Source organism: Oncorhynchus masou, chromosome 13, assembly GCF_036934945.1.
Source record: "Oncorhynchus masou masou isolate Uvic2021 chromosome 13, UVic_Omas_1.1, whole genome shotgun sequence".
In the NCBI taxonomy this organism is placed as follows: domain Eukaryota; kingdom Metazoa; phylum Chordata; class Actinopteri; order Salmoniformes; family Salmonidae; genus Oncorhynchus; species Oncorhynchus masou.
The window spans coordinates 65,261,930-65,286,309 of NC_088224.1; the positions used below are offsets into that span (position 1 = coordinate 65,261,930).

The 24,380-nt window shown below is 47.6% G+C and overlaps 1 protein-coding gene across 1 annotated transcript in view; it reads left to right on the forward strand.

Annotated features, from left to right (window-relative positions):
- Positions 1 to 5,134: 5,134 nt before the first annotated feature.
- The window catches only part of LOC135553397 (uncharacterized), a 20,043-nt gene continuing 797 nt past the window's right edge, over positions 5,135 to 24,380 (forward strand). Inside the window, exons 1-2 of the mRNA XM_064985536.1 lie at positions 5,135 to 6,080; positions 21,682 to 21,758. Coding sequence (XP_064841608.1) covers positions 5,135 to 6,080; positions 21,682 to 21,758 — 1,023 coding nt within the window. The remainder of the gene's footprint in view (positions 6,081 to 21,681; positions 21,759 to 24,380) is intronic.

Here is a 24,380-nt window from a genome sequence, read left to right on the forward strand (position 1 = left end):
AGAGGGGGAAGGAGGTCACCTGACAGGAGAGGGAATAAAGATGGAGAGAGGGAAGGAGGTCACCTGATAGGAGAGGGAATTAAGATGGAGAGGGGGAAGGAGGTTACCTGACAGGAGAGGGAATAAAGATGGAGAGGGGGAAGGAGGTCACCTGATAGGAGAGGGAATAAAGATGGAGAGGGGGAAGGAGGTCACCTGATAGGAGAGGGAATTAAGATGGAGAGGGGGAAGGAGGTCACCTGACAGGAGAGGGAATAAAGATGGAGAGAGGGAAGGAGGTCACCTGGTAGGAGAGGGAATAAAGATGGAGAGGGGGAAGGAGGTCACCTGGTAGGAGAGGGAATAAAGATGGAGAGGGGGAAGGAGGTCACCTGATAGGAGAGGGAATTAAGATGGAGAGGGGGAAGGAGGTCACCTGATAGGAGAGGGAATTAAGATGGAGAGGGGGAAGGAGGTTACCTGACAGGAGAGGGAATAAAGATGGAGAGAGGGAAGGAGGTCACCTGGTAGGAGAGGGAATAAAGATGGAGAGGGGGAAGGAGGTCACCTGGTAGGAGAGGGAATAAAGATGGAGAGGGGGAAGGAGGTCACCTGATAGGAGAGGGAATAAAGATGGAGAGAGGGAAGGAGGTCACCTGGTAGGAGAGGGAATAAAGATGGAGAGGGGGAAGGAGGTCACCTGGTAGGAGAGGGAATAAAGATGGAGAGGGGGAAGGAGGTCACCTGATAGGAGAGGGAATTAAGATGGAGAGGGGGAAGGAGGTCACCTGACAGGAGAAGGAATAAAGCTGGAGAGGGGGAAGGAGGTCACCTGACAGGAGAGGGAATAAAGATGGAGAGGGGGAAGGAGATCACATGATAGGAGAGGGAATAAAGATGGAGAGGGGGAAGGAGGTCACCTGATAGGAGAGGGAATAAAGATGGAGAGGGGGAAGGAGTTCACCTGATAGGAGAGGGAATAAAGATGAAGAGCGGGAAGGAGGTCACCTGATAGGAGAGGGAATTAAGATGGAGAGGGGGAAGGAGGTCACCTGATAGGAGAGGGAATAAAGATGGAGAGGGGGAAGGAGGTCACCTGACAGGAGAGGGAATAAAGATGGAGAGGGGGAAGGAGGTCACCTGATAGGAGAGGGAATTAAGATGGAGAGGGGGAAGGAGGTCACCTGATAGGAGAGGGAATAAAGATGGAGAGGGGGAAGGAGGTCACCTGATAGGAGGGAATAAAGATGGAGAGGGGGAAGGAGGTCACCTGACAGGAGAGGGAATAAAGATGGAGAGGGGGAAGGAGGTCACCTGATAGGAGAGGGAATTAAGATGGAGAGGGGGAAGGAGGTCACCTGGTAGGAGGGAATTAAGATGGAGAGGGGGAAGGAGGTCACCTGACAGGAGAGGGAATAAAGATGGAGAGGGGGAAGGAGGTCACCTGATAGGAGGGAATAAAGATGGAGAGGGGGAAGGAGGTCACCTGACAGGAGAGGGAATAAAGATGGAGAGGGGGAAGGAGGTCACCTGATAGGAGAGGGAATAAAGATGGAGAGGGGGAAGGAGGTCACCTGATAGGAGAGGGAATTAAGATGGAGAGGGGGAAGGAGGTCACCTGGTAGGAGGGAATTAAGATGGAGAGGGGGAAGGAGGTCACCTGATAGGAGGGGGAATTAAGATGGAGAGGGGGAAGGAGGTCACCTGATAGGAGAGGGAATTAAGATGGAGAGGGGGAAGGAGGTCACCTGGTAGGAGAGGGAATAAAGATGGAGAGGGGGAAGGAGGTCACCTGATAGGAGAGGGAATTAAGATGGAGAGGGGGAAGGAGGTCACCTGACAGGAGAGGGAATTAAGATGGAGAGGGGGAAGGAGGTCACCTGATAGGAGAGGGAATAAAGATGGAGAGGGGGAAGGAGGTCACCTGATAGGAGAGGGAATTAAGATGGAGAGGGGGAAGGAGGTCACCTGATAGGAGAGGGAATTAAGATGGAGAGGGGGAAGGAGGTCACCTGATAGGAGGGAATAAAGATGGAGAGGGGGAAGGAGGTCACCTGGTAGGAGGGAATTAAGATGGAGAGGGGGAAGGAGGTCACCTGACAGGAGAGGGAATAAAGATGGAGAGGGGGAAGGAGGTCACCTGATAGGAGAGGGAATTAAGATGGAGAGGGGGAAGGAGGTCACCTGATAGGAGAGGGAATTAAGATGGAGAGGGGGAAGGAGGTCACCTGATAGGAGGGAATAAAGATGGAGAGGGGGAATGAGGTCACCTGGTAGGAGGGAATTAAGATGGAGAGGGGGAAGGAGGTCACCTGACAGGAGAGGGAATAAAGATGGAGAGGGGGAAGGAGGTCACCTGATAGGAGAGGGAATAAAGATGGAGAGGGGGAAGGAGGTCACCTGATAGGAGAGGGAATAAAGATGGAGAGGGGGAAGGAGGTCACCTGATAGGAGAGGGAATTAAGATGGAGAGGGGGAAGGAGGTCACCTGACAGGAGAAGGAATAAAGATGGAGAGGGGGAAGGAGTTCACCTGATAGGAGAGGGAATAAAGATGGAGAGGGGGAAGGAGGTCACCTGATAGGAGAGGGAATAAAGATGGAGAGGGGGAAGGAGGTCACCTGACAGGAGAGGGAATAAAGATGGAGAGGGGGAAGGAGGTCACCTGATAGGAGGGAATAAAGATGGAGAGGGGGAAGGAGGTCACCTGACAGGAGAAGGAATAAAGATGGAGAGAGAAGGAGGTCACCTGATAGGAGGGAATAAAGATGGAGAGGGGGAAGGAGGTCACCTGACAGGAGAGGGAATAAAGCTGGAGGGGGAAAGGTCACCTGACAGGAGAGGGAATGAATAATGCGAGATTATTTTATTTATTTAACTAGGCAAGTCAGTTAAGAACAAATTCTTATTTACAATTACAGCCTAAGAACAGTGAGTTAACTGCCTTGTTCAGGGGCAGAACAGCAGATTTGTACCTTGTCAGCTCGGGGATTCGATCTAGCAACCTTTCGGTTACTGGCCCAACTTTCTACTGGCCCAACGCTCTAGGCTACTTGCCACCCCATTAAAGTGACGAGTGTTCAATGACTGCATGTACATAGGGCAGCAGTCTCTAAGATGTAGAGTAGAAAACCGGGTGGCAGCCAACTAGTAACAGTGACTAAGATTCAGGGCATGGTATTGTGCGGGGGCCAGCTAGTGCTGACTGTTTAACAGTCTGATGGCCTGGAGATTGAAAAACAGCTTCTATCTCTCAATCTCAGCTTTGATGCACCTGTGCTGTCTCTGCCTTCTAGATGGTAGCGGGGTGAACAGGCCGTGGCTCGGGAGACTGAGGTCCTTGATGATCTTCTTGGCCTTCCTGTGACACCGGGTACTGTAGATGTCCTGGAGGGCAGGCAGTGTGCCCCCGGTGATGCGTTGGGCTGAACACACCACCCTCTGGGGAGCCCTGCGGTTGCGGACTGTGCAATTGCCATACCAGGCACGGATACAGTCCGACAGGATGCTCTCAATGGTGCATCTGTAGAGGTTGGTGATTTCGTCAGCCTCATGAGTTTGAAGAGGCACTGCAGCGCCTTCTTCACAACACTGTCTGTGTGAAGGGACCATTTCAGGTCGTCAGTGATGTGCACACCGAGGAACCTGAAGCTTTTGACCCTCTCCACTGCGGTCCCATCATTGTGGATAGGAGCGTGCTTTCTCTGTAGTCTATAATGGTGGACATCTTGAAGCAAGTAGGGACAACAGACTGGAATATGGAGAGATTGAATATGTCCATATAAACGCTGCACATGCTCTGCGGGCATGGCTTGGGATGTCGGTAGGGAACTAAGAGGTCAAAGGTGAGGCATGACAGATGCATCTTCTCTGGGAAGGGGAAAAGGAAACCACATTCCAGAAAGGTCACACTATCCTTTCCTTTCCCTCCAATCTTTCTTTCTTTTCTCTTTTTCTCTCTCTCTCTCTTTCTTTCCCTCCACTCTTTCTCTCTCTGTATGATGTTCTTTATGTGCTGTTGTTACCACAATACCATAAGGCAATAAAGTGATAACACAGTTGGAAGATCTTCCTTGACGTAATAAAGCTATCAGCCATTTCTTGACTGTTCATATGGTCTTCATATCAGAACCGGAAGTACAACCATACTCCTTTGAAGCACCTGTTACATGACTAGCAGCCTGGGTACCTCGTGTCTGGCTGCTTTGTTGGCTGAACTTCTGAAGGGTTCAGGATTTTGCAGGGCCCGTGTCCTGATATAAAACTGTCAGTGTATTTCTATAGGCTGGATGGAAGGAGCTACATCCGAGGCCTGTAGTACTGGAGAGGTACTGTAGTACTGCAGCACCAGCAGGAGCAGCAGCCAGATTGAGATTTCATTAGGGGTCCGGGTGGGTGGTAGAAGAGAGGAAGGGGGAAGGGACGGGGTGAGGTAGAGGTCAATGGTCAGAGAGGGGTGGATCAGTGGAGAGACGTCATTGGACCTTAATCAGATCAAAGAGAGATGTTGGGCTGTTTAAACCAGGGGATGATGGATAATTAAGTCCCGGGGATTAAGTGAGTGGTGACGAGAAGAAGGAGATGAAGAGAGGAAGAGAGGGCGAGAGGAAGAGAGAAAAGAGAACACACTCCATTCAGCTTCTCCCCTTCTCAGGGTAGCTCTGGACGTGCTACCTAACAAGGAAGAGAGGGGAAAGACTAACATTTACTTTGAAGAGGTCACTGACTCTGTATGTGCATGGAGGGGGTGGAGCTAAGAGAAAAGTGTAGAAAGATTCACTTAATAAAACAACCCATACACACATCACCAATAAAGGAACTACAGTCTGAGAACTGAGCTTAAGAGATGAAATCTAAATACACAAAGGGAAATGGTCCAAAAGGTTCACAAAGGTCTCTAGATTGACTGGTAACTATGATCATTGTATAAGCATGATGTATAGTATGTCTCTGAAACATGGTCTGGAACTGCTGTACAAGGTGTTTGAATGTATTATTCCGCTATCATATGTACATGTCTTTAGACCAGGGGCTATTTAACACGGTAAATATGGACACTAATTACTCCCTGTGTACAAGGAGTTGTTTTCTAGGATAAAAATGCACAGTAATGTAAAAGCTGGAAATGTAGGAGTTGATAGTAACAGCAGGAGGACATGTATGAAGGTGATAATGAGGACATGTATGAAGGTGATAATGAGGACATGTATGAAGGTGATAATGAGGACATGCATGAAGGTGATAATGAAGACATGTATGAAGGTGATAATGAGGACATGTATGAAGGTGATAATGAAGACATGTATGAATGTGATAATGAGGATATGTATGAAGGTGATAATGAGGATATGTATGAAGGTGATAATGATGATATGTATGAAGGTGATAATGAGGATATGTATGAAGGTGATAATGATGATATGTATGAAGGTGATAATGAAGTCATGTATGAAGGTGATAATGAGGATATGTATGAAGGTGATAATGAGGATATGTATGAAGGTGATAATGAGGATATGTATGAAGGTGATAATGAGGATATGTATGAAGGTGATAATGAGGACATGTATGAATATGATAATGATGACATGTATGAAGGTGATAATGAAGATATGTATGAAGGTGATAATGAGGACATGTATGAAGGTGATAATGAGGATATGTATGAAGGTGATAATGAAGTCATGTATGAAGGTGATAATGAGGATATGTATGAAGGTGATAATGAGGATATGTATGAAGGTGATAATGAGGATATGTATGAAGGTGATAATGAGGACATGTATAAAGGTGATAATGAAGGAATGTATGACAGTGATACTGAAGACATGTATGAAGGCAATAATGAAGACATGTATGACGGTGATAATGAATACATGTATGAAGGTGATAATGAAGACATGTATGATGGTGATAATGAAGACATGTATGAAGGCGATAATGAAGATATGTATGAAGGTGATAATGAGGACATGTATGAAGGTGATAATGAGGACATGTATGAAGGTGATAATGAGGACATGTATGAAGGTGATAATGAAGACAGGTATGAAGGTGATAATGAAGACATGTATGGCGGTGATAATGAAGACATGTATGAAGGTGATAATGAAGACACCAACAGCGCTGCAGAAAATACATGAACATTAATACATGACTACATTATCATTACTGAAACCACATGGTCATAAGTGGTAGCCCCCAGTTCTGTTTTTAAGATATGACCGTTCATGTGTTCATGATTAAACGTTATTTTCTGTTAAAATCTCAATGCAAAACTTCATGTGAGCATAACACCTGCAAACCAACTCAGAATTGGAGGAGTCTTGTATTTGTCTGAGTACTGCAGGAGACTAGGAAATCTAGTCAGTCACATCTCTAATTCAAAGTGCTCTTTGGGGGCGGAATAGAGGTACAGTGTATGTTCAGACTACAGAGTAAACTGAAGAGGAGTTCCTACACGAGGAAGAGGAAAATACAAGAGAAGAAAAGGGGGTGAGAAGTAAAGCTTGAGTCAGAGAAAACTATTCTTATCATCCAAGCCCACGTTCCCAGTTATATGTGTGTGTGTGTGTGTGTGTGTGTGTGTGTGTGTGTGTGTGTGTGTGTGTGTGTGTGTGTGTGTGTGTGTGTGTGTGTGTGTGTGTGTGTGTGTGTGTGTGTGTGTGTGTGTGTGTGTGTGTGTGTGTGTGTGTGTGTGTGTGTAGAAAAGTATAGTAGTCTTACAGGACTTAATCACTACCAGCTACACAATATTTCCCTTTTCCTGCTGACAACCAGCCTGTCTCAGTCCCACATGGACTAGACTACAGACTTTTCCTGCTGACAGCCAGCCTGTCTCAGTCCCACATGGACTAGACTACAGACTTTTCCTGCTGACAGCCAGCCTGTCTCAGTCCCACATGGACTAGACTACAGACTTTTCCTGCTGACAGCCAGCCTGTCTCAGTCCCACATGGACTAGACTACAGACTTTTCCTGCTGACAGCCAGCCTGTCTCAGTCCCACATGGACTAGACTACAGACTTTTCCTGCTGACAGCCAGCCTGTCTCAGTCCCACACGGACTAGACTACAGACTTTTCCTGCTGACAGCCAGCCTGTCTCAGTCCCACACGGACTAGACTACAGACTTTTCCTGCTGACAACCAGCCTGTCTCAGTCCCACACGGACTAGACTACAGACTTTTCCTGCTGACAGCCAGCCTGTCTCAGTCCCACACGGACTAGACTACAGACTTTTCCTGCTGACAACCAGCCTGTCTCAGTCCCACACGGACTAGACTACAGACTTTTCCTGCTGACAACCAGCCTGTCTCAGTCCCACACGGACTAGACTACAGACTTTTCCTGCTGACAGCCAGCCTGTCTCAGTCCCACACGGACTAGACTACAGACTTTTCCTGCTGACAACCAGCCTGTCTCAGTCCCACACGGACTAGACTACAGACTTTTCCTGCTGACAACCAGCCTGTCTCAGTCCCACACGGACTAGACTACAGACTTTTCCTGCTGACAGCCAGCCTGTCTCAGTCCCACACGGACTAGACTACAGACTTTTCCTGCTGACAACCAGCCTGTCTCAGTCCCACACTGACTAGACTACAGACTTTTCCTGCTGACAGCCAGCCTGTCTCAGTCCCACACGGACTAGACTACAGACTTTTCCTGCTGACAGCCAGCCTGTCTCAGTCCCACACGGACTAGACTACAGACTTTTCCTGCTGACAGCCAGCCTGTCTCAGTCCCAGTCCCACATGGACTAGACTACAGACCAAATGAACACTGTCTGTGTTGTCCCAAATGGCACCCAACACTGGGAGAGAGTCTATATGTGATGAATGGCATCTATGGTACTGTATACACACATAGGATCTCAGATGCTATCTGGCTATACAAAGCCCACTAGTCCATGGACTGAAGCCAGGAGAGAGCTATATAAGGACACATTGCTGAAGGCATGATACCCATGTGTTGTCTACAGTATATAGTATACATTGAAGAAAATATTGAAAAATGCTATACAGTCCCTATCCCTTAATCCTGTTGGACCACATACATCCTAGCTTTAGCTGTCCTACAAGCCCAGGCAGTGTTTTACTAAACTCCTTTATTCAGGCTAATGATGGATTAGACTGGCTTTCTACAGAAACCAAGAGCTCCCTGGCCTGTGGAAGTGTTAATGGTGGAAAAAGTGAAACAAGCACAAAGTCTGACCAACCAAAGAAGGGGAGGGGAGAGGATTAATGTCACAATCATGGGATCTGTAGAACTCTGGACCAGAACACTGGCCAGTTAGAACTTCAGATCATTTGGTGGGTTAAAGATTCTGCTGTCACATGGTAGGGTCTTTGAGGAGAGAGAGCGAGAGAGCGAGAGAGAGAGCGAGAGAGAGAGAGAGAGAGAGAGAAAGAAAGAAAGAAAGAAAGAAAGAAAGAAAGAATGAAAGAAAGAGAGAGAGAAAGAAAGAAAGAAAGAAAGAGAGAGAGAGAGATCATACTGAAAAAAATGATAAGGAGCTTGAGATCAGTTTGGTCCTCAAGGGGATTATATTTCATCTAGAGGAGGTGGGGCGCGGAGGAGGGGGTCTAGCGGAGACCACTAGGAGCAAGACCAGAGAGAGAGAGAGAGAGAGAGAGAGAGGGAGACAGAGAGACAGAGATAGACAGAGAGAGAGAGACTGGCTGGGACTGTGTTGGAGGGAAACAATAAGGAGATCCGCTTGAGATCAGTTTGGTCCTCAAGGGGATTAGATCACCAGGTGCAGGACCAGAGAGGGACGGGAGGATCCGGAGGACACACACACAGACAGACACACACATATTCAACCTCCTCACTATCAGAGCGAAGCACACACAGCCAGACAGACAGACACACACATATTCAACCTCCTCACTATCAGAGCGGAGCACACACAGACAGGCAGACACACACATATTCAACCTCCTCACTATCAGAGCGGAGCACACACACACAGACAGACAGACACACACATATTCAACCTCCTCACTATCAGAGCGGAGCACACACACACAGACAGACAGACACACACATATTCAACCTCCTCACTATCAGAGCGGAGCACACACACACAGACAGACAGACACACACATATTCAACCTCCTCACTATCAGAGCGGAGCACACACACACAGACAGACAGACACACACATATTCAACCTCCTCACTATCAGAGCGGAGCACACACACACAGACAGACAGACACACACATATTCAACCTCCTCACTATCAGAGTGGAGCACACACAGCCAGCACCACTGTTCCTTCTCTCCTCACAGAGGGGCTTCAGTGTCATAATAAACAAAGGCAGAGTGCATAGCCAGACTGGGGAGCTTTGGCCAGGTCATGTCCCCTAGGACACTGAGAGGGGCTGTGACACTGGGGAGGGGGGGGGGGGGGGTAATTAAACGGCTGATGAAGAAGACACCTGTTGTCCACAACCAAGCCTAATCTCCTCGTGACTATTCTCATTAGCCTTCAACTATGTCCAAAATGACACCCCTATTCCCTGTGTAGTCCACTAGTTTTGACCAGGACCCATACGGCTCAGGTCAACAACAGCGAACTATGTAGGGACTAAAGTGCCAGTTAAGACACAGATTTCACGTCAACTGGAGGTTGATATTGTAAAGTATGAATGTCTGTCAGGGAGACTACCTCGTGTCCAACCGAGTTACAACACTGTCACACTGATATAGAACAATAATAGCCAACCCAGTACTTCATCAACAAGATTTATATCAGGACATTTAACCAGTTCACTTATGTCTAAGTTGTATTTTACTTCCCATCCAAGCAGCATCTCTCCCTTGTCAGTGCTCTGCTGCCTGACACTATAGCTGACTGTAGCTGACACATAGTTTAGGAGCCTGGTCTCACTGGGGTTGTGTTCTCTCAGCCTCAGCATTCTATAGGAGGGGTTAGAGTGCACTGAATGATGACTCAGACACATCAATGCTGAAGATGCTGGGCTAATAGGTAGATTATAAATGATTAACCAGCTATGATAATACCACAGTCCGCCAGTTCCCTTTGTGTTTCTGCGCCCATAACGACGTACAACACAGAGAATGTATCTCTGATCAAGTGTGGCTTGCTGTGACAGCTTTAGACATCTTGTTCTGGTTTCAGACTTCTGATGGGATGTCAATGTGCAGAAGACAGGGAGGTGGGGGGGGGGGGGGGGGGCAAGACACATTACAACAATAAATCCAAAGCCACAGAGAAACATTCCCTGTCCCTTTCCATCATAGTGAAAAACATCTGTATAATGTTGCCGACTCACCGTAGACAATATAGTTCCCAAGGAAAACGCAGGTCTTTCCTGTCCATTTCCTTGATAGCTGAATGCACAACTTTTTATATGGGAGATCAAATCTGGCTGTTATATGTGGCCGTGCTATTCTCTCCCTGCTGTGTGGCCTTTGTGTTGGAGGTCACAGGTCAGAGCTGTTGTAAATGGGTGCCATTTGGGACCCAAATGGCACCCTTTTTACCTGTAGTGCACACTGGTCAAAAGTAGTGCACAATATAAAGAATAGGGTGCCGTTAGGGACACTGCCTTGAGTTGACTTTAAGACCTTTTGGCTGACTAGCGACTGACTTGGCCTGGCTGTACATTAGATGCTCTTTGTTTTGTGCTATAATGGAGACTTTGATTAAGGCAGGACTCAGTGGAGTCTGAGTTAATGAGACATTCCGGAAGATATTTGATGGCAGAATTAATCTGGGTTTACGTGTATGGCACCGCCTGGTACGCATGCAAACTCCTCAGGGTAAAGCCCAAGCTCTGGCAGCATCCCAAATGGAGCATTATTCAACTATATAGTCACTATGTAGGCAATAGGGGACCATTTGGGATGAATACCAAGCTAAAGACGGGATCTGGTGTACATACACAGACTCTGGAAACTACAGAACTAAATAGCAGCACTTTGAACCAAAACTACACATTAGTTTTGTCATTTGTTTATCTTTGAACTTTTTCCAATTATTACTGTGAACAGTCAGCACTCATGTTCCCTTATATCACTGTCACTAGAGACAGGGAGAGGAGGGTGTGTGTGTGTGTGTGTGTGTGTGTGTGTGTGTGTGTGTGTGTGTGTGTGTGTGTGTGTGTGTGTGTGTGTGTGTGTGTGTGTGTGTGTGTGTGTGTGTGTGTGTGTGTGTGTGTGTGTGTGTGTGTGTGTGTGCGTGCGTGCGTGCGTGCGGCCATTAGGGCTCTCCCAGCCAGACAATCCTCAGGCGATGCCTGTCTCTTTATTAGGTGCTGTTGATACATGGTGGTGATGTCACACGTCGGATGTGAAAACACGTTGCTCTGCTAGTCCAGATACTCATATGAGAATATTAGACTGGAGGAGAGGATTAGACTCGAAGACAGGAGAGGAGAGGAGATGAGAGGAGAAGAGAAGAGAAGAGAAGAGAAGAGAAGAGAAGAGAAGAGAAGAGAAGAGAAGAGAAGAGAAGAGAAGAGAAGAGAAGAGAAGAGAAGAGAAGAGAAGAGAAGAGAAGAGAGGAGAGGAGAGGAGAGGAGAGGAGAGGAGAGGAGAGGAGAGGAGAGGAGAGGAGAGGAGAGGAGAGGAGAGGAGAGGAGAGGAGAGGAGAGGTACTGTATGTACTGTATCACTGTACCACACTATAGAAAACTCAACTGATTTATCAAGTTGGAACAAACACATTGAATGGAATAATAACTAGCAGCAGGCAGCCATGTCCAATACACAGTTGGCTCAGTCTCAAACATAACAAGAGCAAGGTCAGAAGGTAAGGAAACCAACACCACGCAACGATTAAAACTGTGGTTAGTTAGCTATACCAAACATACAATCACACTGTTTTCCTCTTTTGTCTCAGTTGATTAACGCATAGCAAAATCTTTTTTATTTGACTCTGTCACAGGAATGACATAATATTGCTTCTAAAGGTGAGAGTCTACACTCAACCCCAATAAAATGACAAAATAACAACACAGACTTATAACAACATATAACCGTAACGTCTAACCGTAGCATCAGCATGAGCAGACTGACCCAGAAGTAGTTCACTAAGGTTCATCACGGGAAACATACAGCAAGAAATACTTCTGTTGTACATAGAAAGGATGTGTCCCAAATGGCACCCTATTCCCTATAGAGCCCTATGGGCCCTGGTCAAAAGTAGTGAACTAAATAGGGGAATAGGGTGCCACTAAAATCCGTTCAAGTGTATATGGTAGAGTAGTGTATACAGTAGACAACCTTGTGAAGTCATACTCAGCAAACACACACATATCAGGTTTACATTCCACAGCAATAATGGAGGGGGTAGTGTCCAGGAGAGGTCAGCAAGCAAGGAGAGCTGCAGAGTTTTGAAAAGCTACACAAAGATCCAGTAGAATTTAGGGCACATCCTAAATGGCCCCCTATTCCCTTTATAGTGCACTGCTTTCGACCATGGTCCATAAGGATCCTATTCGGGACGCGTCCCACTACTGACCAGGAAGCAGAGAGGTAGACTTTCCCCATCACAGAGGGAGAGCAGAAATGGAACAGTCGACTCCTACTCCATGCTCCACTCTAATCAAAAAGGAAATGAAACTACATTCCTGTAATGATGCCAACTCTCTGTAACGTCTGATAGAGAGAGAGAGGAGGGAGAGAGAGATGGGGAAAATAAGAAACAATTGTTCCAGGAGGGTTTTGGTCTCCCAATCCATTCTTCTCCACTCCTCACTCTCATCATCTTTTACTATTACTGGGGAACTGATATGGCTCCCTTTAAACTTCAGTGCATGCACACAGGCACACACACACATGCACACAGGCACACACACACACATGCACACAGGCACACACACACACACATGCACACAGGCACACACACACATGCACACAGGCACACACACACATGCACACAGGCACACACACACACATGCACACAGGCACACACACAAACACATGCACACAGGCACACACACACATGCACACAGGCACACACACACACACATGTACACAGGCACACACACACACACATGCACACAGGCACACACACACACATGCACACAGGCACACACACACACATGCACACAGGCACACACACACACACATGCACACAGGCACACACACACATGCACACAGGCACACACACACACATGCACACAGGCACACACACACACACATGCACACACACACACATGCACACAGGCACACACACATGCACACAGGCACACACACACACACATGCACACAGGCACACACACACACATGCACACAGGCACACACACACACATGCACACAGGCACACGCACACACACATGCACACAGGCACACACACATGCACACAGGCACACACGCACATGCACACAGGCACACACACACACATGCACACAGGCACACACACACATGCACACAGGCACACATGCACATGCACACAGGCACACACACACATGCACACAGGCACACACGCACATGCACACAGGCACACACACACATGCACACAGGCACACACGCACATGCACACAGGCACACACACGCACATGCACACAGGCACACACACACATGCACACAGGCACACACATACGTACACACGCACACGTGCAGACACACACATGCACGTTTGCAGCCTGCTGTCGCTGATGGAGGCAGTAGTCTTGTATATGGGCAGTCTGCCCGGCCGCCTAGGTCTCAGTCCCAAATGGCACCCTATTCCCTACACAGTGTACTACTTTTGAACAGAGCCTGATGGGTCCTGGTCAAAAGTAGTGCACTATAAAGGCAATAGGGTGTCATTTGGGATGCCATTCAGATCAGAGCAGCAGTATGGAAGGAGATCATTTGTCTTAGCTGCTGTTGTTAGAGCGAGGGGCCCAGGCAGGCAGCTCTGCAACAGGGGCCTCTGTCTGGATCCACTCTGCTGGTCAAAAGTGAAAAACAACCCCGGATTTGGCAAGATACACATAAAAAGCATGTTATTTAAGACTCGGATTGGGACGCTTTCTATTATCATACCAACTGGTTGCATCCCAAATGGCACGCTATTCCCTATAGTGTTGTGTTGTCTCTGTTGTCATAATGTGTTTTGTCCTATATTTATATTTGATTTATTTTGGTATTTTCAATCCCAGCCCCCGTCCCTGCAAATTAAATTGTAAATGTAAATTAGAATTAGTTCTTAACTGACTTGCCTAGTTAAATAAAGGTTTAAAAAAATTTTTTTTTTAAATAATCTACTTATAGAATGACCAGAGTTCTGGTCAGAAATAGTGCACGATGTAGGGAATAGGGTGCCATTTGGGATTTAGACACTACATCTGGGATTTAGACACCACACAATGTTCGTTTTAAAATGTCAAAGTGTAAAAAACACCAATTCCTAAAATCCGGGAAATAGCATGGACTTACACTCAAACATCCTACTGTGATCTGTTTCTAACAACCCAGCTGATACTGTTATACTGGAATACAATAACTCTGCTTAACTCTCCTTCTTTCTGTCTTATTTCTCCTCAACTCTCTCTCTCTGTCTTATTTCTCCTCAACTCTCTCTCTCTCTCTGTCTTATTTCTCCTCAACTCTCTCTGGTATTCACTCTCTGACTGCGTTCCAGAGGTGCACTTGGGCAACGAGAAATGTGTAACACAAGATAAATATTAAAACCAATATCAGCCCTGAACAGAATGTACGCTGCTATCGACAAGAAGCAATACAGCACATGATCAAATGACCATTAAAGTGGTTGCATCAGAGTGCTGCTTGTTCTTAGGGCATGTTCCAGTGTTCCAGATGTATTGATAACACTTTTCTAGATGTATCGATAACTCCAGAGAGCAGGTTCATGGACGTGTGTGTGTGCCTAGGGGAGACTGTAGGAAAAACTACTGAAATGCTTAGCACACACACACACACACACACACACATGCCACCATGCACACACACACACAGCAACTTCTTTCTAATCAACTAAAGAAAATGAAGTGAATTTCATGCTTTGCCCAAATTCAATGAAGACTTAAGAACCTCAAAGAGGGACATTCTGAACCACAAATGAACGACCACACATTCACTCACACTGATTGCATTTTATTTGGCATGTCCCTTATCTTGCAAAGCCTTCGCTTTGGTGATTATCTTGAGACCCACGCAATGCTCTATTTTAATAGAAAGCATGTATGCACATGTATGAATGAGAGAGAGAGAGAACATGAGAAGCATTGAATTGCCTTAAAAGGGAAAAGGGGGATACCTGGTCAGTTGCACAACTGAATACATTCAACTGAAATGTGGGAATAGTAGGTTAACTGCCTTGTTCAGGGGCAGAACAACAGATTCGATCTAGCAACCTTTTGGTTACTGGCCCAACACTCTAACCACTAGGCTACAATACAGGAAAGCATTGTCAAGTTGTCACTGGCAGCTGTTTGAACACACAATCTCCTGCTTCAGATTGACAGCTGCAGGGCTAAGGGGCTATGTAGGTGGCAGAACCAATGTGACCAGATTATTCTAACCTCCTCTGTCCTGAACGTAGCTAGCTGGAAACTATTACCTGTCCTGAACGTAGCTAGCTGGGAACTATTACCTGTCCTGAACGTAGCTAGCTGGGAACTATTACCTGTCCTGAACGTAGCTAGCTGGAAACTATTACCTGTCCTGAACGTAGCTAGCTGGAAACTATTACCTGTCCTGAAGGTAGCTAGCTGGAAACTATTACCTGTCCTGAACGTAGCTAGCTGGAAACTATTACCTGGCTTGAAGGTAGCTAGTCTGGGAACTATTACCTGTCCTGAACGTAGCTAGCTGGAAACTATTACCTGTCTTGAAGGTAGCTAGCTGGGAACTATTACCTGTCCTGAACGTAGCTAGCTGGAAACTATTACCTGTCCTGAACGTAGCTAGCTGGAAACTATTACATATCCTGAACGTAGCTAGCTGGAAACTATTACCTGTCTTGAAGGTAGCTAGCTGGGAACTATTACCTGTCCTGAACGTAGCTAGCTGGAAACTATTACCTGTCCTGAACGTAGCTAGCTGGAAACTATTACCTGTCCTGAACGTAGCTAGCTGGAAACTATTACATATCCTGAACGTAGCTAGCTGGAAACTATTACCTGTCTTGAAGGTAGCTAGCTGGGAACTATTACCTGTCCTGAACGTAGCTAGCTGGAAACTATTACCTGTCCTGAACGTAGCTAGCTGGAAACTATTACCTGTCCTGAAGGTAGCTAGCTGGGAACTATTACCTGTCCTGAACGTAGCTAGCTGGAAACTATTACCTGTCCTGAACGTAGCTAGCTGGAAACTATTACCTGTCCTGAAGGTAGCTAGCTGGAAACTATTACCTGTCCTGAAGGTAGCTAGCTGGAAACTACACTGCTCAAAAAAATAAAGGGAACACTTAAACAACACAATGTAACTTCAAGTCAATCACACTTCTGTGAAATCAAATTGTCCACTTAGGAAGCAACACTGATTGACAATAAATTTCACATGCTGTTGTGCAAATGGAATAGACAATAGGTGGAAATTATAGGCAATTAGCAAGACACCCCCAATAAAGGAGTGGTTCTGCAGGTGGGGACCACAGACCACTTCTCAGTTCCTATGCTTCCTGGCTGATGTTTTGGTCACTTTTGAATGCTGGCGGTGCTTTCACTCTAGTGAAAGCACCGCCACACTATTTCTTAATATGCAATATTTTTTCATTGTCACAAGCAATCTGTAAAAACGTCACCCCCCCCCCCACACCACCACCACCACACACACCCACAGTAGGAGATCTAGTTCCATGGTCCATAGGGACTCCTCTCCCCCCTATTGACTGCTATAGCCCACCTGCCAGTCTCTTTCCTCAGACTAGTGGTTTAATCACCTCTAACACCTCCTGACAGAGGAGCCTCTAACACCCCCAGGGTCACCCAGCCATTCAGCCACAGCACTGATGATGAAGATGTGCTGGACACAATGGCAGTCTTTGTATCGTTAACTTGTAGACAGACAGGTACTGTGTCCTAATACACACTCCAACAGGCTAGCTATTAAAAGAGAGAGACAGAAAGAAAAAGAAAGAGGCAGGGAGAGAGAGAGAGAGAAATCCAATTTTGAAAAACTCCCATATCTACTGGGTGAAATTCCACAGTGTGCCATCAGAGCAGCAAGATTTGTGACCTGTTGCCACGAGAAAAGGGCAACCAGTGAAGAACACGCACCATTGTAAATACAACACATATCTATGCTTATTTATTTTATCTTGTGTCCTTTACCATTTGCACATTGTAAAAACACTGTATATATATATATATATAATACGACATTTGTAATGTCTTTATTGTTTTGAAACTTCTGTATGTGTGATGTCTACTGTTAATTTTTATTGTTTATTTCACTTTATATATTGTATACCTTACTTGCTTTGGCAATGTTAACATGTGTTTTCCATGCCAATAAAGCCCCTTGAATTGAATTGAATTGAATTGAATTGAGAGAGAGAGAGAGAGACAGAAAGAAAAAGAGAAAGAGACCGGGAGAGAGAGAGACAGGGAGAGAGAGAGCGAGAGACAGGGAGAGAGAGAGAGAGAGAGAGAGAGAGAGAGAGAAGAGAGAGAGAGAGAGAGAGAGAGGGAGAGAGAGAGAGAGAGAGAGAGAAAGAAAAGAGACTGGGAGAGAGAGAGAGGGAGAGAGAGAGAGAGAGAGGGAGAGAGAGAGAGAGAGACAGGGACAGAGAGAGAGAGAGAGAGAGAGAGAGAGACAGAAAGAAAAAGAGAAAGACACCGGGAGAGAGAGAGACAGGGAGAGAGAGAGGGGGAGAGATAGAAAGAAAAAGAGAAAGAGACCGGGAGAGAGAGAGAGAGAGAAAGAAAAAGAGAAAGAGACCGGGAGAGAGAGAGACAGGGAGAGAGAGAGAGAGATAGAAAGAAATAGAGAAAGAGACAGGGAGAGAGAGAGAGAGGGAGAGAGAGAGAGAGATGGGGGGAGAGAGAGAGAGAGACGGGGGAGAGAGAGAGAGAGACAGGGAGAGAGAGAGAGAGATGGGGGGAGAGAGAGAGAGAGACGGGGAGAGAGAGAGAGAGACAGGGAGAGAGAGAGAGAGACAGGGAGAGAGAGAGAGAGACAGGGAGAGAGAGAGAGACAGAAAGAAAAAGAGAAAGAGACAGGGAGAGAGCGAGAGCGAGAGAGAGAGAGACAGGGAGAGAGAGAGAGAGAGAGACAGAAAGAAAAAGAGAAAGAGACCGGGAGAGAGCGAGAGAGAGAGAGAGAGACAGGAGAGAGAGAGAGAGAGAGAGAGAGAGGAGAGAGACAGGGAGAGAGAGAGAGAGAGAGAGGGAGAGAGCAAGAGAGAGACAGAAAGAAAAAGAGAAAGAGACAGGGAGAGAGCGAGAGAGAGAGAGAGACAGGGAGAGAGAGAAGAGCGAGAGAGAGAGAGAGAGAGAGAGAGAGGGAGAGAGCAAGAGAGAGACAGAAAGAAAAAGAGAAAGAGACAGGGAGAGAGCGAGAGAGAGAGAGAGACAGGGAGAGAGAGAGAGAGAGAGAGAGAGAGAGAGAGAGAGAGAGAGAGAGAGAGACAGAAAGAAAAAGAGAAAGAGACCGGGAGAGAGCGAGAGAGAGAGACAGGGAGAGAGAGAGAGAGAGAGAGAGAGGGAGAGAGAGAGAGAGAGATGGGGGGAGAGAGAGAGAGAGAGAGAGAGAGAGACGGGGGAGAGAGAGAGAGCGAGAGACAGGGAGAGAGAGAGAGAGAGACAGGGAGAGAGAGAGAGAGAGAGACAGAAAGAAAAAGAGAAAGAGACAGGGAGAGAGAGAGAGACAGGGGAGAGAGAGAGAGAGAGAGAGAGAGATAGAGACAGAAAGAAAAAGAGAAAGAGACCGGGAGAGAGCGAGAGAGAGAGAGAGAGAGAGAGAGAGAGAGAGAGAGACAGAAAGAAAAAGAGAAAGAGACCGGGAGAGAGCGAGAGAGAGAGACAGGGAGAGAGAGAGAGAGAGAGAGAGAGAGAGGGAGAGAGAGAGAGAGAGATGGGGGAGAGAGAGAGAGAGAGAGAGAGAGAGAGAGAGACGGGGGAGAGAGAGAGAGCGAGAGACAGGGAGAGAGAGAGAGAGAGACAGGGAGAGAGAGAGAGAGAGAGAGAGACAGAAAGAAAAAGAGAAAGAGACAGGGAGAGAGAGAGAGACAGGGAGAGAGAGAGAGAGAGAGAGAGAGAGATAGAGACAGAAAGAAAAAGAGAAAGAGACCGGGAGAGAGCGAGAGAGAGAGAGAGACAGGGAGAGAGAGAGAGAGAGAGAGAGAGAGAGAGAGAGAGAGAGAGAGAGAGAGAGAGAGAGAGAGAGAGACAGAAAGAAAAAGAGAAAGAGACCGGGAGAGAGCGAGAGAGGGAGACAGGGAGAGAGAGAGAGAGAGAGAGAGAGAGAGGGAGAGAGAGAGAGAGACAGGGAGAGAGAGAGAGAGACAGAAAGAAAAAGAGAAAGAGACAGGGAGAGAGCGAGAGAGAGAGAGACAGGGAGAGAGAGAGAGAGAGAGAGAGAGAGAGAGAGAGAGACAGAAAGAAAAAGAGAAAGAGACCGGGAGAGAGAGAGACAGGGAGAGAGAGAGACAGGGAGAGAGAGAGACAGAAAGAAAGAAAAAGAGAAAGAGACCAGGAGAGAGAGAGACAGGGATAGAGAGAGAGAGAGAGACAGGGAGAGAGAGAGAGAGAGAGAGAGAGGGGGAGGGAGAGAGAGGGAGAGAGAGAGACAGTGGGAGAGAGAGAGAGAGAGAGAGAGAGAGAGAGAGAGAGAGAGAGAGAGAGAGAGAGATGGGGGGAGAGAGAGAGACATGGAGAGAGAGAGACAGGGAGAGGGAGACAGAAAGAAAAAGAGAAAGAGACCGGGAGAGAGAGAGACAGGGACAGAGAGAGACAGAGAGAGAGAGAGAGACAGGGAAAGAGAGAGACAGAGAGAGAGAGAGAGACAGGGAGAGAGAGAGAGACAGGGAGAGAGAGAGAGACAGGGAGAGACAGAAAGAAGAAGAGAAAGAGACAAGGAGAGAGAGAGACAGGGAGAGAGAGAGAGACAGGGAGGGAGAGAGAGACAGGGAGAGAGAGAGAGAGAGAGACAGGGAGAGAGAGAGACAGACTATAACTATAAGACTATAACCACCTAAAAGGAAGCGATTCCCAAACCTTCCACAACAAAGCCATCACCTACAGAGAGATGAACCTGGAGAAGAGTCCCCTAAGCAAGCTGGTCCTGGAGCTCTGTTCACAAACACACCCTACAGAGCCCCATGACAGCAGCACAATTAGACCCAACCAAATCATGAGAAAACAAAAAGATAATTACTTGACACATTGGAAAGAATTAACAAAAAAACAGAGCAAACTAGAATGCTATTTGGCCCTACACAGAGAGTACACAGCGGCAGAATACCTGACCACTGTGACTGACCCAAGATTAAGGAAAGCTTTGACTATGTACAGACTCAGCGAGCATAGCCTTGCTATTGAGAAAGGCCGCCGTAGGCAGACATGGCTCTCAAGAGAAGACAGGCTATGTGCTCACTGCCCACAAAATGAGGTGGAAACTGAGCTGCACTTCCTAACCTCCTGCCCAATGTATGACCATATTAGAGAGACATATTTCCCTCAGATTACACAGATCCACAAAGAATTCGAAAACAAATCCAATTTTGAAAAACTCCCATATCTACTGGGTGAAATTCCACAGTGTGCCATCAGAGCAGCAAGATTTGTGACCTGTTGCCACGAGAAAAGGGCAACCAGTGAAGAACACGCACCATTGTAAATACAACCCATATCTATGCTTATTTATTTTATCTTGTGTCCTTTACCATTTGCACATTGTAAAAACACTGTATATATATATATATATAATACGACATTTGTAATGTCTTTATTGTTTTGAAACTTCTGTATGTGTGATGTCTACTGTTAATTTTTATTGTTTATTTCACTTTATATATTATATACCTTACTTGCTTTGGCAATGTTAACACATGTTTCCCATGCCAATAAAGCCCCTTGAATTGAATTGAATTGAGACAGGGAGAGAGAGAGAGACAGGGAGAGAGAGAGACAGGGAGAAAGCGAGAGAGAGAGAGAGAGAGACAGGGAGAGAGAGAGAGAGAGAGAGAGAGAGAGAGAGAGAAAGAGACAGGGAGAGAGAGAGAAAACGAGAAAGAGACATGGAGAGAGAGAGAGAGATAGACAGAAAGAAAACGAGAAAGAGACATGGAGAGAGAGGGAGAGAGAGAGAGAGAGAGAGAGAGAAAGAGACAGGGAGAGAGAGAGAGAGAGAAAACGAGAAAGAGACATGGAGAGAGAGAGAGGGAGAGAGAGAGAGAGAGAGAGAGAGAGACAGAAAGAAAGAGACATGGAGAGAGAGAGACAGGGAGAAAAAAGAAAGAGACATGGAGAGAGAGAGACAGGGAGAGAGAGAGACAGGGAGAGAGAGAGACAGGGAGAGAGCGAGAGAGAGACAGGGAGAGAGAGAGAGACAGGGAGAGAGCGAGAGAGAGACAGAAAGAAAAAGAGAAAGAGACAGGGAGAGAGAGAGAGACAGGGAGAGAGAGAGAGAGAGACAGGGAGAGAGAGCGAGAGAGAGAGAGACTCACACGTCACCAAGCCAGTTAAAAGCCCGTTAACCGTGGTTACTTCTCTAACTACTGTTGTTCTGATTGTTCCAGTCCTTATGAAGTCTGGAACTCTGCCATAATCTGCAGGTGTGAGACAGGCTCTGGCTGGCAAACTGGAAATGGAGGACAACCGCTGGAAACAGTTTAGCCAGAGTGACGACAATGTAACCCATGGGGTTTTGGTCAAAAGTAGTGCACTATGTAAAGAATAGGGTGTCATTTGGGACAGAGCATTGCCTTGGTTGCTGCTGCTGCTGCTAGCGGTCTGCGTGTCTAAACACACTGTATAGTAGTACTCCACTGCCACAAATCCCTTTTGTTTTCAGCCATATAATCGACAACCATTTCCCTATTTTATGAATTAGACGGTCAGACAGTGTTGTGAGAATGGAGCATTACTACAGCCCAGACAGAACACTCCAGCAGTCCCACTGCCAATACTACTAACATAGTGGCTCCAGCCAACATATTAGCAACGGCTGGCGTGGTTAGTTGAAATCTTGTTACTAAACACTTTAGCTGTCTCAAATGGGACTCTATTCTCTATATAGTGCACTATTTTTGACCAGGGTCCAATGGGCTCTAGTCAAATGTAGTCTTTACATAGGAAACAGGGTGCCATTTGGGACAATGGCTTCCCTTTCCTTCTTCCTCTCTAGATGGTCATTTTCATGAATGTGACCAATATGGTGCTCAAAAGCTAACCCAATAGCGTGGCAAGGCTGTTTAGGGTTAGGTGGGCCTGGGGTCTCCGACACAGACACAACAATGAGATCTGGAAGGCAGGGCCAGATTGTTGGCTGAAGAGCCAGAAAGAAGGGGGAGGGACAGGAGAATAGTAGGGGACTGGAGATAAGGGGGGGACAGGAGAATGGTAGGGACTTGGCGGGAAAGGGGAGGGATAGGAGAATAGTAGGGGACTGGAGGTAAGGGGGGGACAGGAGAATGGTAGGGACTTGGCGGGAAAGGGGAGGGATAGGAGAATAGTAGGGGACTGGAGGTAAGGGGGGAACAGGAGAATGGTAGGGGACTGGAGGGAAGGGGGAGGGATAGGAGAATAGTAGGGGACTGGAGGTAAGGGGGGACAGGAGAATGGTAGGGACTTGGCGGGAAAGGGGAGGGATAGGAGAATAGTAGGGGACTGGAGGTAAGGGGGGGGGACAGGAGAATGGTAGGGGACTGGAGGGAAGGGGGAGGGATAGGAGAATAGTAGGGGACTGGAGGGAAGGGGGGGACAGGAGAATGGTAGGGGACTGGAGGGAAGGGGGAGGGATAGGAGAATGGTAGGGGACTGGAGGTAAGGGGGAGGGATAGGAGAATAGTAGGGGATTGGAGGGAAGGGGGAGGGATAGGAGAATAGTAGGGGACTGGAGGTAAGGGGGGACAGGAGAATGGTAGGGGACTGGAGGGAAGGGGGAGGGATAGGAGAATAGTAGGGGATTGGAGGGAAGGGGGAGGGATAGGAGAATAGTAGGGGACTGGAGGGAAGGGGGAGGGATAGGAGAATAGTCGGGGATTGGAGGGAAGGGGGGGGACAGGAGAATGTTAGGGGACTGGAGGGAAGGGGGAGGGATAGGAGAATGGTAGGGGACTGGAGGGAAGGGGGAGGGATAGGAAAATAGTAGGGGATTGGAGGGAAGGGGGAGGGATAGGAGAATAGTAGGGGATTGGAGGGAAGGGGGAGGGATAGGAGAATAGTAGGGGACTGGAGGGAAGGGGGAGGGATAGGAGAATAGTATGGGATTGGAGGGAAGGGGGAGGGATAGGAGAATAGTAGGGGATTGGAGGGAAGAGGGAGGGGTAGGAGAATGGTAGGGGACTGGAGGTAAGGGGGGGACAGGAGAATAGTAGGGGATTGGAGGGAAGGGGGAGGGATAGGAGAATAGTAGGGGATTGGAGGGAAAGGGGAGGGATAGGAGAATGGTAGGGGACTGGAGGGATGGGGGAGGGATAGGAGAATGGTAGGGGACTGGAGGGAAGGGGAGACAGGAGAATGGTAGGGGACTGGAGGGAAGGGGGGCAGGAGAATGGTAGGGGACTGGAGGGAAGGGGGGGACAGGAGAATGGTAGGGGACTGGAGGGAAGGGGGGACAGGAGAATGGTAGGGGACTGGAGGGAAGGGGGAGGGATAGGAGAATAGTAGGGGACTGGAGGGAAGGGGGAGGGATAGGAGAATAGTAGGGGACTGGAGGTAAGGGGGGACAGGAGAATGGTAGGGGACTGGAGGGAAGGGGGAGGGATAGGAGAATAGTAGGGGACTGGAGGGAAGGGGGAGGGATAGGAGAATAGTAGGGGACTGGAGGTAAGGGGGGGACAGGAGAATGGTAGGGGACTGGAGGGAAGGGGGAGGGATAGGAGAATAGTAGGGGATTGGAGGGAAGGGGGAGGGATAAGAGAATAGTAGGGGATTGGATGGAAGGGGGAGGGATAGGAGAATAGTAGGGGACTGGAGGTAAGGGGGTGACAGGAGAATGGTAGGGGACTGGAGGGAAGGGGGAGGGATAGGAGAATAGTAGGGGACTGGAGGGAAGGGGGAGGGATAGGAGAATAGTAGGGGACTGGAGGTAAGGGGGGACAGGAGAATGGTAGGGGACTGGAGGGAAGGGGAGGGATAGGAGAATAGTAGGGGATTGGAGGGAAGGGGGAGGGATAAGAGAATAGTAGGGGATTGGATGGAAGGGGGAGGGATAGGAGAATAGTAGGGGACTGGAGGGAAGGGGGAGGGATAGGAGAATAGTAGGGGACTGGAGGTAAGGGGGAGGGATAGGAGAATAGTAGGGGATTGG